We start from the raw sequence: 15,706 nt of genomic DNA, 5'->3' as shown, positions 1-15,706 counted from the left end.
TTAGTATTGAACTTCTATATATAGATCCTCTTTCTTCTTCTTCATTTTTGAAAACAAAGTTTACACAGTATTAAAAATATCCATGGATCCAAAAAATGGCTATTGCCCAGATACCAAAATTTTCAAGAGCTTAAGACCATCTGTGTCATTACCGCCATTAACGGAGCCTCTTTCTATCGTCCAATACGCCCTCTCTCTCCTCAACTCTCCGACCACCGGAATCAATCTTAGTGCCACTACTTTCCTCGTTGACGCCGATACCGGTCACCGCTTATCTTACGCCGATTTTCTTAGCCAGACTCAAAATCTCGCTGCTTCTATACAAGCTCGTTACCCTTCACTTTCACAAAACGATGTCGCTTTTGTTCTCTCTCCTACTTCAATCCATGTTCCAGTTGTATTCTTCGCACTCCTCTCCCTAGGCGTTGTCGTTTCTCCGGCTAATCCGCTCTCCTCTTCTTCCGAGTTAACTCATATGGTTCAGCTATGTAAACCCCTCATTGCTTTTGCTACTTCCTCTACTGTTGGTAAACTTCCTTCTGCGCTATTTCCTCTCGGTACCATTCTACTCGATTCGCCTGAATTTCGGAAAATGATTCAAATCCCTGTTTCTAATCCCATCTCTTACCCAATCATTCACCAGTCCGATTCGGCAGCGATTCTCTACTCGTCAGGAACTACTGGGAAAGTAAAAGGCGTAGAATTAACTCACCGGAATTTAATCGCGTTAATCGCTAGTTTGTTCCATAACAGATTCAATGATAATGCCGCTGATGAAGGTGAAATCACGGAGCAAGCGGTCGCTTTTATGACGTTGCCGTTGTTTCACGTGTTTGGATTTTTTATGCTGATTAGGCTAGCGAGTATGGGTGAAACGATGGTGATGACGGCGAGATTTGATTTCGAGAAGATGTTAGCAGCGGTGGAGAAGTACAGAGTTACGTACATACCGGTGTCGCCGCCGCTAGTGGTGGCAATGGCGAAGTCGGATTTGGCATTGAAGTATGATCTCAGCTCACTGCAACTGCTAGCCTGCGGCGGAGCGCCGCTAGGGAAGGAGGTGGCAGAGCGGTTCAAGAGCAGGTTTCCTAACGTGGAGATTTTGCAGGTATGTGTTTGGTTATCACGCGCTAGAGTTGGATAGTGTGTGTGTGAACGGAAAATGTTAATCTCATGGCATGTTTTTCTTTTCGCGGAAATATTTTGTCATGAATTAAAATTGTCCTTACTCAAAATACATAAACAAATAATAAACGTCAGGATATTATATTTTATTGAAGCACTGATTAAAAAGAAAAAAAATTAGGAAGTTGTTGGATTTAGGCTTATATAATAAAATACTAACTATATTATAAAATGCTGCTTATGTTGTCTCGACCATGTGAAAGCTTTTGAAAAGCTTACAATAATCAAGTATCTTAAATTATTTTGTTCCAATTGTATGATATTTTTGTGTTTAAAAATGTCTCATTTGGTTAAGAATTTGAAGTGGATTTTAATTTTAAATGAAGAATCTCTATTAAATTTTAATCTAATGATTGCTTAAAAAGGTAAATCAATATTTTCAATTATGTGCATGAAGCGTTTCTCTTTTTAAATTTCAATTTGGCCATGATTTTTTTTTTTTTTAATTTGGAGCAACTCTGGAAAACATTTTGACCATAAATTTTCAAAATTCAACTTTAAGTTATATTTATAATCAAAACACAATTTTTTTTTTCACTTTGATTTTTAATTATTTTTTTTCATAATCAAATACTGTCAAATGGTTACTTACAAAGTTTGAGGTCTTCACTGCATAAAGCTTTTGGTGCCCAGTGCCAGCTCTATCTATGGCTAGGGCCAATAAGACATATGCCCAATTTTAAGGGGCTCAAATTTTATCAAAAATAAAAAATTGTTTAAAGTATAGAAATCCTAACAATTTGGATAGTAATTACATTTTATTTCGAAAGTTTTCTAAATTATAATAATTTTAAATTTTTAAAAATTTGTGGATGCATTGCTCCTTCTTCGATACGTTTATACATAAGTTATATATCAAATATATAAGTTATGTATTAGATACATGACAATAAACCAGATTCATACTGATTTAAGTTTGAAATAATTGGGGTTATGTTCAACAATAATATTTGTATCAGATACATTGTACACAAACAAACAAAGATGTATGTTATAAAAGTGGAGTGATGTATCCGAATGTTAAGATAGAAGGAAAAAGAAGATTTTTCTAATTAATTCAAATGGTAGGGATTTTTAGTGATTATGTTATTTTAAGTCATGTAATTACATAATTTTTTCCCTATATTTGTGTATTATAATTTTTTCTTTAAAATTTCAATCATTTACTATAAAAAGTACTGAGTAATATATTTTTTTTATTATATAAATCTGTATTATTTTATTCTCTATAACCTTTTTCAATTAAAAGAAATCAAGAATTCTTATTTTGTCTTTTTACTTCTGTCCGCTAACACTAGCACTATTTTATCCTCTTTCAACTCTTTTTGTACTCCCTTTCCTCAAATATGTGTTTGAAAAGTGTAGAACATAATGAATTGCAAATTTTTATTTTGTTTCTATTTTTTTATAAAGCACGGTAGCAAACATGTTAAAGTGGGATATATCAAGTTATCAACTTCTTGGACGATAGTCTATTATTCTTACTCTATTTTTTATCTAAAATTTGTCGAACTTATTGCTTATAAAGTTATGTTAGATGCCACGATTATACATATTGTGCCTGTGTGTAATGATTTGACACTGTTTTTTCATGTTTAATGTGTTCAATTGTGATGCATCATAGGGATATGGTCTGACTGAGACTACTGGAGGAGCAACAGGGATGAATGGCCCTGAGGAATCAAACCAGTATGGATCTGCTGGTCGCCTTGGTGTGAATGTGGAAGCTAAGATTGTTGATCCTGAAAGTGGAAAGACCTTGCCTCCTGGACAGCGTGGAGAGCTCTGGTTACGTGCTCCAACAATCATGAAAGGTGATGCCTGTTTATACTCAATAATTTACAACTCACAGCATTGAGTTAGTAAGTAAAATCACTAGCATAGTTTACTACTATACCACAGATGAGGATTTTCCTTCTGATACTTCGGATTGATATTCCATATGAGTCAGTCTTATTGATTTCATTCAAGGAGCTAAATAATACTTATAAGAGATTGCAATATTTAGAATCTGAAACCTACTGTTATATGATTACTGGTAATTTTATGTCCAATTTGGCCTTTAGAATACTCTTCAGTCACACTTGAATTTTGAAAGAGAATATTGGTGAATGGCAGGCTATGTTGGAGATAAACAAGCTACCTCAGCAACACTTGATCCAGAAGGTTGGCTGAAAACTGGTGATCTCTGCTATTTTGATGCGGATGGGTTTCTATATGTTGTTGATAGGTTAAAAGAACTGATAAAGTACAAGGCATATCAGGTAAATTATAGCGGTCCCTAAATATATTGTTACCACTAGTATGCAAACTTCTCATCTCACTCTTACTATGTTACTGCATCATTATCTTACGAATGGATGAACTTTCAGGTCCCCCTGCCGAGCTTGAACATTTACTTCAGTCAATTCCTGATGTTGCTGATGCAGCAGTTATTCCGTATGTGATCTTCTCTGTCTTCCTCAATCGTCTTTGTCTCCCTATTCTTATCATGTTATCATATATCATTATGATGGAAAAATCATACTACTAATATTTTTTTGTACAATTAACATTTGATATCATACTGCATTTCCTGCAAAGCAACTTAACCAATGGGCATTAGTGTACAAAAACTTGCAAACCAGTCTTCCTCTACAAAGAGGCTACTTCTTTGTCATATTCCCTCACTAATATTTAACTAGCATGCCATGTGTACTGAAATTTTCTTAATACTTGCATTGTCTTTTACAAAATTTACGTCATATGCATGCTTTAAACTTCTATTTGTCATAGCATGCCTTTTAACTTTGTGACCCTGATACTTAGAAAGGCTTTTGGAACATCACGTGAATCCTCAGTCCACTATGCAATTGCATCTGTTCTCGTAGAAGCCTGTGTTATACTTATCTTACCGTTATTTCTACATTTTTCATACTTATTAATGATAAAATAGAAGTGTAAGATTTACATTTTAGATTCAAATTCAAGACTAGTATTTCAATATGATTTGTTGCCTGGCATAGGAATACTGTGAACTAAGCAAATGGCATAAGCAATATCAACAAATCGTTCTGCCTTTTAAATGATCTTTTTCTTTCTAGCTCTGAAGGTGACAGTAAAATATAATTGAGACACTGATGTATATTATTTGAGCATTTGGCGAGCCGTGGAAATTATAAACTGCCCAAGCAAATCTTGAGTTTCAATTTCTGATGATTTTTTGACATTCCAAATCTTAATACGCTCTTTTCTCACCTGAATCCAGATATCCTGATGAAGAAGCAGGGGAGATTCCTATGGCTTACATAGTCAGAAGACCTGGGAGCACTATTAGCGAGTCACAAATTATAGATATCATTGCAAAACAGGTAAACCTCCAAGTGAATATAACCAAAACCATTTTGCTTGATCATTGCATTAGTGTAAGTAGAAGAAATGCATAAATTCTCTGATTGTTTCACATTCAAATAAACAACAGATGCATATTGTAACCAGAAAATACCTTGCAGGTCTCACCATACAAAAAGATACGTCGCGTTGCATTCATCAACGCAATACCAAAATCTCCAGCTGGAAAGATCTTGAGAAGAGAACTCGTTAATCATGCGACTAATGGTGCTTCTGCAAGATTATGACGGAACAATTACAGATATCTGCATATTCTAAACTACCAGTTGAATATGAACGTACAGTATGTTGTTTTAAGTCTTCTACATCACCTTATTTGCAGTATATTTTGCTATGAAAATCATGGAGTTAATATCTTAAAAGGTCACTCAACTTTGAGAATTTATCTTCACTCAACTTTAACATTTGTATCAATAAAATCATTTAACTAAATTTAGCCTTAATTATTAATTTAATAGGATTAACACACTAAACCAACATTTTACCCGTGATATATCCCACCCAGGACCCCTTATTTGTTGGTTATAATTTAAAGTCTTAAACCTAACCTAGCAGAGAATATTGAGAAGTTTTGATAAACAAATTAGTTAGCGCTTTACACAGGAATATTTTTTCCTTTTCGTAGTTATTTTTATGCTATGTATACATTTATTAATGAAGTTTAATTACAAAATTTCCACTGCAAATGAGACGTGACAGCCATAATTATTAATGTATTCGCTTAATTTAATAGGATTACCACACTAAATCAAGAATTTACCCGTGATATATATTCAACCCAAGAGACCTTTATTTGTTGCTTAATTAAATGCATAATAATTAAACTCCATTAATGTATACTTGGCATAAAAAATACTATTTTGTGATATAAAAAAAAACTCAATGATAAATTTAGTTAAGTGATTTTATTTATACAAAAGTTTAAGTTGAATGATTATTTTGATACAAAAGTGTAAGTTAAGTGATTTTATTGATACAAAACAAAGTTCAATGACTTTGCTAAATAAATTCTCAAAATTGAGTGACCTTTTGAGATATTAACTCGAAAATCATAAGTGGGTTGAACGAATTATGTTTTTTTGGTCTAATTTTATCGCCTCGCGGCTATGCATTTCATTTCTCCCGCTGGGTTGGGGTGTGCGTTCTTCTAAAAACAAATTAAGAACATTACCATGAACTTGGAATAGCCTCCTTCGTCTTAATTGTGACACTTGTCGTGCGGTAGTAGTACTCGTCTATTCTTAATCAAATGTCTCCTTGTAAAGGAGTGTTTTACACCCCCAAAGAAAGACATGAAGAAGAAGAAGAAGGAGCTTGTTACTTCACTACAACATTTCATTCCTTGTAAACGTATCATACAACTCTTATTGATACTACAAACAACTACATCCTAATTACACTGCATGAGTTATAGCAGATTATTGGCTTTGTTTACAATTATACACTTATAATTGTAAGTAATAAGTATGCTGTGCGTTCACTTCCTTCATTCTACATCTGCATAAGCTTCGAGAAATTGTCCGATTATGAGCCCTTCGTATGAATTAAGATCAGGGTCATCACCGGAGAGCCTCTTCCGTATTGCTGCACTAGCGATTTTGTCTGGAGTTTCATCAAGAACCTGATGGAACGTCCAAGTTGAACATTAGAGGTAAGAGATGATTTTTGTGAAGCCAAAGAATCGCAACTCTAGATTGAACGGTAAGTGTAAAAATTAGACATAAAGACTAAACACCTTCACTGTAGCACAATGAGATGTCCAGTGATAAGTATGGATAACACTTCCATCTAGTTTTTAGTCGCTGATCTGCGTTTATGTCTTGTTCCTCGGAAAAAGACATTTTGACAGGAGTATGAAAGTAAATTCCAATGAATGAAACAACAACAACCCAATATAGTCCCACAAGTGGGATCTGGGGAGGATGGAGTGTACGTAGACCTTATCCCTACCTTGTCAGTTAGAGATGTTGTTACATGAGAAAGACCTTCGTTGGAATAACTAAGGGCATAAGTAAGACGAAACGACAGGAGAAAGGCATGAGACCTCTCTCTCCACAATCAAGTGAAATTAGTTCCTTACCTCTACATAGTTGTTGACATATCCATCTTTGTTGGGAGAAGTGATCGGCTCAAACTCATTGCATATCCATTCACCGTCAACAATGTACTTGTATTCATAGTGTCCTTCCTGTAAATATAGAACAGTGGCGGCTTTAGGATTTGAATCTTATGGATTCCCAATGATCAAAAGGAATCGAACACCTCATCAAAGAGGGTAGCAAAAATTCAACAAGTTCCATTTCTATCACTAGACCAAGAGACTACTTGTTAACGAGGTTCCAATGAATATTTCTTATAGATTTAATAGATTTTTTAACATAAATACAAAATATGCATGAAAGTTATTGGGTTCCCGGGAACCCACTCCCACCACTCTAGATCCGCCTCTGATGGAGAAGACACTAGGATTGACAATCTTTACGAAACATTTGTTGTATGTTCTCCCATTAATTTATAGCAATTTCTTTAGATTGTTAATCCTTTGTAATATAAGGGAATGAAGCATATCTGAAACACAATGTGGATTCCAAGATATATATTAAGATCATAAAACCGATATTACTTTCCAATTATATTTCTACATAATTTTGCATCTTGAAAGAGAAAGGAAGAAACACTGGAAGCCTAAAACAACATACTTACTGGCAACTCCCTCTGGAGAGTCCACAAACCTCGTTCCTTGTCAAATTTTAACGGTATTCTCTGAAAACATTTAAGAGTTAAATCAGCTCTAATATTAAGCATGAAATAAAGCAGAGTTGCATCAAATTGAGAAGAATAGTTTATGAAATTTCTTTACGAACATGTAAAAGGCAATAAAACACTACAACAAAGGAAACTCGTAGTTCATATTCCTGGATGCTCTTTCCCAAAGTAGTAAGAGCTCTTACCAAAATGCCGACAGGGAGTGTGGTTGTTATAAAATAGCTCTACCTGTATCCAATGCATTGATCTTTGGTAATTTAAAAGACTAACATTATTGAGACAATTTTCTCAAAAATAAACAGTAACACTCATCTGACAATTTATGTTTTCTAATTATTGTTTTTAAAACAGTAATAGTATATCATAGTGCCTCCACTGAAATTTATTAATCAGGTTATGGGCAATCGACGGTTGAAATTTGAAAATGATGAACTTCAGTATATTATGGGCAGCTGAAAAAACCATAAAACATTCTGAAGAACTTGACTATTACCTGCCACCAGCCAATATCAAGTCCAGATAATTCCACTGTAGTACAATTATCACCACGCCATGTCAACGTGACAGGCGTCTTTTTAAGGCCTGTAAGCTTTAAACAGGAAGAAACTCAGTCATGAACAGAAAAGCATATATGAGAATAACCGTCTATCATAATTAGAAAGCATAATGAAAACAAGTACAGGGATAAACCACCACAATCTTCCAATATTTCCCAATTCGACTACAATCACAAGACATGCATCCCTTTATAGAAAACAAATGTACAAGTGAGCACGGCAAAGAATACGTCGGAAAGCATGGATTGCATCTCTTCTTCAATTTCCAAAAGTTGTTAAAGGGAGAAAAGCTTGTTTTTTTTGTTCATTTTCGTACCCTATTAAAATTTTACTATCAACCAACAAGGTGAAATAGACTCATATGTAGAATAGTCAATTAATTACAATGTAGCAACTCAAGAGTCTTGTACACAGTTACACAAAATATTGACATATTTGAGAGGACAAATAGAAAATTTATATGTATTTGGTATTTGGAGTAGGTAATGACATTGAAGATAATCTGCTAAAAAAAGAATACCTTTCAGGTTTAGAGGTACACTAGGATTCTTAGTAGAGATACAGTATCTACTGGTATTGGTTTTTATTAAAATATTGACCTTTCAACAAAGTATGTTGTGGTCAGCTATAAGTAATAATATCGATCCTAACTAACAATATAAATTTCCAATTCACTTTATTAAGTGACAAACTGCAATACATATACCATGCACCCCACATCAACTCCAAAAGTCACAAGGGAATTATGGAATGATAATTTGTTAAAACGATAATAGAACTCACAATGTCTGCTGTGGCACTTTTGATGGCATCTAGTTTCGGAAAGCAGGGACGTTTGCTCTGCAACAAGATGCAAAAAGACATGGTCAAGATACACAAAAAGATATAAACCATGGATTACTATATCTTCAACTGGCAATAATCAGCTTTAAAACTTTGCTACAGATGCGACCACATAAACTCTTTAAGGTGATGGCTTAAAATTTTAAAAAAACCATGAACTCTTTATCCAGGTCACCACCATAAAGATTTTTGGTGCAAAGACCAAAAGAACATCATCTTTAACAGATGATATCAACTTCAAAAAGATGAGATCTTCTTCCTCACGGATCACAAGTCATGGTAAATATTCTCAAAGAGCACTTGGTGTAATAGCAAGCCAGAAAGAAATAATAATATTTTCAAAAAGTGAAACTACATAACCAAAATAGAGGGAAAATTACCATGAGTAAACTGAAAGCGTCAGTAAGCTTATAGCATTGAACCCAGAACATATATGTCAACTGCAGTTCAAAGTTCCAAAAAGAATACAAGTTCAGTCACAATGTAGCTTAAATTAATAGAAAAACAATTCCAACTAATCGTGACTGCATTTCAAGTCCAAGACACTTTTTCAAATTAGAAATTACAAGATAAATTTGATAAATAAAACAACATAGTGTTCCAGGAAGGTGCATATCTGTAGAAATCTGACAGATTGCAATAACTTATCAAAGATCGCTTTCTCCTTAAGTACTACAATCACACATTGTTTTGTTTACAACTTGCAAGCAAACCCAAAAAGTACCATGCCAGCTAAGAATTGTTACGAGTCGTAAGCAAGGTGAAAGTAAATAAATGTGTCCTCTCTAACTGCTTAAACATTTGAATGAGGTGTCACACGGTTCAACACATACAATTGACCAATGTTCTAATTTGGAGTATGACCAACAATTGAATGGTCTGTTCTCCTACTTGCTTTTCACTTCCCCTTGCTTAATTGTACCTGCAGCCAGCAAACACCAGAGATGCCATTGACCAAGGCAACAAATCATTACCCTACATCTTTGAAGCCTAGAAGAATCCAGAACATGAACCAATGCACACAGAAGGGATCCAGACATTGATGAAATTATGGTGATTTTCTCCACTGCACTACTACTCCATTACCAACACGACAAAGTGGCAAAAAACACAAGAACAAATGCAAGTAACAATCACCACATCATTATAATAGAGCGGCCACAATGGACTTCTAAGCACAAAGCGGAGGGACTGGACTGCTAATTGAGAATCAAAGAAAACACACAATCTGCTCAAATTCACAATTTGGATCAGGTGATTTTTTAAATTGAAGCTGAAAGTTAGAGATGGGTACGGAAAATGTTAGCTGTTAGGACTGGGATTTGGAGATGAGAGGAGAGTAGAGTGCAGAAGGAGACTATTTACCATGGATTTGATTCTGTTATTGCAAGCAGGGGCGGAGCCAACATATTGTTAGGGGTTTCATCCGAACCCCATTTTATGTGGCACCCTTTCCTTTTTAGTCCGTTCCAAAAAGAATGTCACCTTACTATAATTAGAAACAATTTAACTTTAAAATTCCCTTTTTACCCTTAATGAAATGAATCTTAACCACACAAATATCTAAGGATTGTTTTACACCACAAGTTTCAAAAGTCTTTCTTTTTTCTTAAACACTATGCCAAGTCAAATGGTGCCACATAAAATGAGACGGAGGAAGTACTATTTATACATGGTTAAAATTATATTTTATGTATATATATAGATGTTAAACCCCTTCGGTTAGTTCGTGTGGTTACTTCTTTAGATTTTGAACCCCCTTATTAAAAATTCTAGCTCCGCCACTGAATTTGCAAGGACTTCATGTTTAGTTCTGCAATTCTCAAAGACAGCAATGAGTGGTAAATTTGGAAAGGAATGGTCGGCAGTAATTCAGGCACAAAGATTGAGAGGAGGTTAGAGAGGAAGAGGCAGGGAATGAAGTGAGAGAAACAGAGACTATCAACAGGAAAAGACTGCTAATCTATTGATAATTATATTATGAAGCTTAATTATTCAAACAAAGGAAATTGACTGTATTTTTCATATTGAAGAGGATGTAGGCCACTATAGTTATTTAGGGTCTTGCATTTAAGTACAAAAAAACATATATTAGTGCATCAACAACACTCTTAAAGGATTACCAACGAACAAGCTCAAGTAAATCTTATTAGAGGTACAAGTAATAAGAACATACTATGTTTCCCTAGGAAGAAAAAGTTGCACATGATTAGTCGAAATCATTTTGAAGAAAGCACATTATTGTTGATAGAAGTGTTATACAATAATAATAGCAAAAAAGCAAGGACTACACTATAGTTATAGCAACCTTCTTCTATTCGACAACACAAATTAAGATCTTCCCAGAAGACAGACAAATAAGTACTTCAATGCAATTGCATCCATCACATGACACAAAGAAACTTAAAGCACATACCGCAACTGCAGGAGCTCTGCCAAGTCCAGCTGTGCAGTGTATGTAAGTCACACCCCCATTTCTATTGATGGCATTGTTCAGTTTTCTTATTACAGCTGGAAGCCTCAATCTCAAATCAAATGCATCAAAATCCCTGCTTCATCAAGTATCAACACACTTACGAGAACAAAATAATCTCACACGGTATAATATTATGTTGTAAGTCTAGTAGACATAATGTACTTATCACGAAAAGTGCATACACCCTTGCAGGTATATTTAGCAGTCATAATAAGAAGTTTAACAAGTTTGGTATCTGTAAAAGTTTTCCGCAACTTCCCACCCAGCGACAAGGAAACAAAGAAGTGTGTTTACCTTTAGTAATTACATTTCTTGTAATTGAAGGAAGAAAAGGAATTGATTCATGGGCTATATATTCCATAATAATTTTTTTAACATGAATGCAAAACTTAGCCCATTCTTGTCCTTTAAATGTGCATACTCATGTCCCTAGGTTCATATAACCTGTTATTTCATGTTCAAACCAACTCTAATCTTTGATTTATTTCCTTTTAGAACTTAAAAGTAACAGAATGAAAACCATTGTCTTTCTCAATTGCATAAACTCCTGCACTATTTGTAACATCAAAGAAGTGATTTTTTTTTTTAAAACAAGAAGTTCTAATGCTACATTAACTGAAAGGTAGAGATAGAAATATAGAGAGAAAGAGAGAGTTACAACCACAAAACAAGGCCCTGCTGAATTTTTTCAGTTAAACTAACCTTATTTCGGCACGCAAGTGTTCAATATCACCACATTTGTTGGCATATTCACGAATTGCATCAATATCAACCCCAAAATATCTAGAAAACACTAATTAAGGACTTGTAAAAAATGTCTTAGATTGAGGGTGAAACAGATTTGTTGATCCGACATGAAATAAATAATCATGACATATTTCATGGATACTCGAGATCTGGATTTTGTTGCAAGCAAAAAATAGTTTTAACTCCAATACTGCGAAGCTTGTCCACATCCTCAGGAGTCTGCCATTTTTTGGGAGGTTAAAAAAAAAAAGGAAGTGAAAAGAATGATATGTTTAAAGAAAAGGAATTACTCATTACCTGTAGACATGAACCAACAATCAAATCTGGACGGATGAAGTTGTAGTTCATTCCTAACTCATGCCTATAGGTTAAGACTGCATTAAGAAGGTCAGGGACGATATGAGTGCCACACATATTAGTTAGTTAATAGGACTGCAAACTTTTCTTGATTAGTTACTCACTGTAAGTGTATGTCACTAAGTTTGATAATCTGAAAGTTATGCTAATACAACTGAATCATGTTTTTACATAGAGCAAACTTGGATTTGCAGTTTGCACAAAGAAAGGATGTTTTCCCGAATATATTTTCACTTTATTTGAAAATCAGTGTTTGGCCAGGAAAATTCTAAATTCAACTTAAGTTGTATTTCAATTTGGGAAACAACTTATAACATGTTTTCCAGCTCACTTTTCACTTTTGAAGTTGTATTTAAGTACATTCAAGCATGAACATTATTCCAAATCTTCATTGCAAAAAGTATAACCAAACACAACTCCACCTTCAATTCCAATTCCATAAATTCCAAATGAAGTGAAAAATATTTGGAATTCATGCCCAAACACCTACTTAAGTTTTCTTTGATATGTCAAAGAAACTAATAAGTTTAATAGCTTTCCAGTTCAGATCGGAAAAGTCTGCAGCAGAAAACTCCTCACTGTAAAAGAACAAAAGTTCACAAAACTAAAAAATGCATAGGAAGATAGACTAACCAGCTCCCATAGCTGCAGTCATGTCATGACTGTATGTATCAGATTTTCCCGCATCCTTGTCCTTCGCTGTACTAGATTCAGGACCAGATACTACCTAGAAAGAGAGAAAGTAAGCTAATGGCAATTCAGAAATGGATTTCATAGATTAGAGATGGGAAAAAAGGAGACACAAAAGAAGGCACATCTTTCGCAATTTAAACTATTAAACCAATTGATACTGAGAGTACCGTGTAGAATTCAAAAACATAAACCCAGAGAAAAGCAAAAGGAAATACTAATGAATGATCATCAATCGTTGTTTCAAATATTACCTGTGCCACAATACTTAGACGCTGATCAGCAAATTTTGTCATCCCCTGTATACAAAAAAACAATGAGCATGATAAGGTTCAATATTGATCACAACCAGTAGAAAGCACAGATTACTGCTCCTGCCATTTCAATTTGTATGCTGTGCACCATTCAATTTATATACCACTTTCTCAACTTTGAAAACATGTTTTCTCTATCCAACTAACTTTACAATTGTAAAGATATGGCACCTGGCCTACTTCAATCCCAAAAGCTAGCTCAAGAGGGTAGGATTGTCCAAGATCATATAAGTAGACCGTCAGTCCATTCTCCAACTAATGTGAGTCTCTAAACAACTCTAACACCCCTTCACGTCCAGGCCCAACTGGAGCATAAAACGGGTGTCCAAACGAGGATGGACCCGACTCTGATACCATGTAAAGATATGACATCTGAGCCCAATTCAACCCCAAAAGGTAACTCTTGCGGGGGATTGTATAAGTTCATATAAGCAAACCCAACCAATGTGGGTCTCTAACCCACTCTAACAACAACCATTACTTCAATATATTATTGTGAATGATATCACACAAAAAATAATACTCACAGTACTAATAGCAAAATGAACAGATCACCTTGCCACACCAAGATTTTTAACGTGGAAAGCGCGGGTCAAGAGGAGCAAAGTATAAGATCTTAGGTTCAAGCAAAAACGCTAGGTGATTTCCTCCATCTATCCAACAATTGGTGTACAGAGTTACATGATACTTGCGCTTGTGGGAGGTATCAGTTAACCAATAGATTAGTCGAGGTGCGTCGGGATGCCACAGTTATAAAGAAAATAGCCTCTTTTTGATTCACACAACTTAATATATTACCCCTCACACTCTTCATTTTTCCTCACACTCACACACTATTTTCTCTCTTTCTCACTGTCTGTGTGACTTGTTTTTCTGCTTCTTTTGCTTCTGTGCAGTGAAATGAGAAAAAGAGCTACCCCTATTATAGGGGCAAGACCATGAGCTCCCAAGTAGCGGAAAAACAAAAAGGAAAAATTTCCAAGACTTTCTCGACAACACCAACCAAACTTGGTCCCCAAAAATAATTCCTTTTTCCTATAACTATAATGTTTGGATCAACTTACATGCATCACGACTAATTCCACAGATATCTACTAGCTCTCACCAACACAAACACTGAGTAACTTTGTCCAATCTTTAAGAAAGTAATTTGATTTGGTATGGTCAATTTCTACCAAATGTGGTATCACGACCAGCTTACAGGCAACTCGACTAATTCCACTACCCTGCTACCTCTCACCAGCACAGGCACCGAGTAACACTGTCCAATCTTCAAGAAAGCAATTTGATTTGGTATAGCCAAATTCTACCAAACGCGTTATCCGGGCCAGCTTGCACGCTCCTCAACTAATTCCACATGTACATGCTACCTTCCACCAACACAAATACCAAGTAACTCTGTCTAATCTTCAAGCAAAGTAATTTGATTTGATATAGCCAGTTTCCACCAAATGTGGTATCCGGACCAGATCATACCCACCTCGACTAATTCCACATGTACTTGTTACTTTCCCCCTGCACAGTATTTGTACATATATAGTGTATCTCAGCTAACAATATACTTAACTGACTAACAACCTTCTAAACGACCGATTAGCCTTTCTAACTAACTATTAACAACATATGTATATCGGTGTATACACCCAGTATATTCATACTCTTTCCTGGACACACCCCACATAATTTTTCTTCCATATATCACTAATACAACAACAATAACAACAACAGTTTTATATCACACGTTGGGTGAAGGATAGAATGCAAGATAGAGAGTTTGTTTTCGACAGACACTCAATCTAAAGGATCACTAATATAATCAAATCAAATCTAATGACAAAATACTCATAAGTGAAAATGATCATTACCAGTGAAACAACACTGGGAGAAGGCTTTCTTGAATTGCCTGTGAAGCTTCTCAGTGGTAAACCAGAGGATCTGACAACCAAAATTAATGGGAAAAAATGAAAAACAAACAAAATTATAAAAAAAAAACAAATTGATAGAATAAAAACCTGGGAAGATTCTGAAGGCAATTCATTTTGGGAAAATGAATGGATTTGTAGGATAATATGAATCTGATCAAGTGTGATGCAGAAATGAGATGAACAATTTTTTAATTCCTGTTTGTTTTTTTTAATCAGTTCAGTCTATTGCATTATTTTGATTTTTTTGGCGTTTTATATATGATGGAGTAATTTATGTATATAATATATAGTAATAATTGTTATTAGTAATAGGGAAAAAGTGGAGCTAATATGCCCTCAGTTTAAAAAGTGGCTCATATATCCGTTATAGAAATGACTCATATATGCCATTTTACTTAGCATATTAATATTTAATAAATTAAAAATTCATTTTTTTGGCTTTACTTTAAGAAAATG

At 34.7% G+C, this 15,706-nt stretch overlaps 2 protein-coding genes across 2 annotated transcripts; one reads left to right on the top strand and one right to left on the bottom strand.

Annotated features, from left to right (window-relative positions):
- The first annotated feature begins 78 nt into the window (after positions 1-78).
- Positions 79-5,011, top strand: LOC125824198 (4-coumarate--CoA ligase-like 9). The gene is made up of 6 exons (XM_049503559.1): positions 79-1,108; positions 2,810-2,999; positions 3,304-3,462; positions 3,558-3,624; positions 4,433-4,535; positions 4,677-5,011. The coding sequence occupies exons 1-6, from the start codon at positions 83-85 to the stop codon at positions 4,800-4,802; spliced, it is 1,671 nt and encodes a 556-aa protein (XP_049359516.1). The 5' UTR covers positions 79-82; the 3' UTR covers positions 4,803-5,011.
- An 862-nt stretch (positions 5,012-5,873) lies between these two features.
- LOC125824180 (phosphoglucan phosphatase DSP4, amyloplastic-like) lies at positions 5,874-15,445 on the bottom strand. Its single transcript, XM_049503542.1, has 14 exons — positions 15,338-15,445; positions 15,191-15,260; positions 13,266-13,310; positions 12,955-13,048; positions 12,262-12,338; positions 12,107-12,183; positions 11,920-12,000; positions 11,158-11,290; positions 9,122-9,181; positions 8,682-8,738; positions 7,835-7,930; positions 7,279-7,338; positions 6,656-6,763; positions 5,874-6,196 (listed from the first exon to the last, which is right to left on the bottom strand). Exons 1-14 carry the CDS (start codon positions 15,361-15,363, stop codon positions 6,062-6,064), a joined length of 1,119 nt encoding a protein of 372 aa, XP_049359499.1. The 5' UTR covers positions 15,364-15,445; the 3' UTR covers positions 5,874-6,061.
- Between the last annotated feature and the right edge of the window lie 261 nt (positions 15,446-15,706).

This window comes from Solanum verrucosum, unplaced genomic scaffold (assembly GCF_900185275.1).
Source record: "Solanum verrucosum unplaced genomic scaffold, falcon-dt-bn FXZP01000088.1, whole genome shotgun sequence".
Lineage (NCBI taxonomy): Eukaryota > Viridiplantae > Streptophyta > Magnoliopsida > Solanales > Solanaceae > Solanum > Solanum verrucosum.
This window is presented reverse-complemented; position numbering and strand designations above follow the sequence as displayed.

What these genes read in the sequence shown, in the direction of transcription:
- LOC125824198 (XM_049503559.1), top strand. Translation starts at nt 83, where the DNA reads ATGGATCCAAAAAATGGCTATTGCCCAGATACCAAAATTTTCAAGAGC. An exon ending in CTAACGTGGAGATTTTGCAG is followed by an intron (nt 1,109 to 2,809) that starts GTATGTGTTTGG and finishes GATGCATCATAG; the next exon opens with GGATATGGTCTGACTGAGAC. An exon ending in GCTGATGCAGCAGTTATTCC is followed by an intron (nt 3,625 to 4,432) that starts GTATGTGATCTT and finishes ACCTGAATCCAG; the next exon opens with ATATCCTGATGAAGAAGCAG.
- LOC125824180 (XM_049503542.1), bottom strand. Translation starts at nt 15,363, where the DNA reads ATGAATTGCCTTCAGAATCTTCCCAG. An exon ending in CTCCCAGTGTTGTTTCACTG is followed by an intron (nt 13,311 to 15,190) that starts GTAATGATCATT and finishes TTTTGTATACAG; the next exon opens with GGGATGACAAAATTTGCTGA. An exon ending in GACTGCAGCTATGGGAGCTG is followed by an intron (nt 12,339 to 12,954) that starts GTTAGTCTATCT and finishes TTCTTAATGCAG; the next exon opens with TCTTAACCTATAGGCATGAG.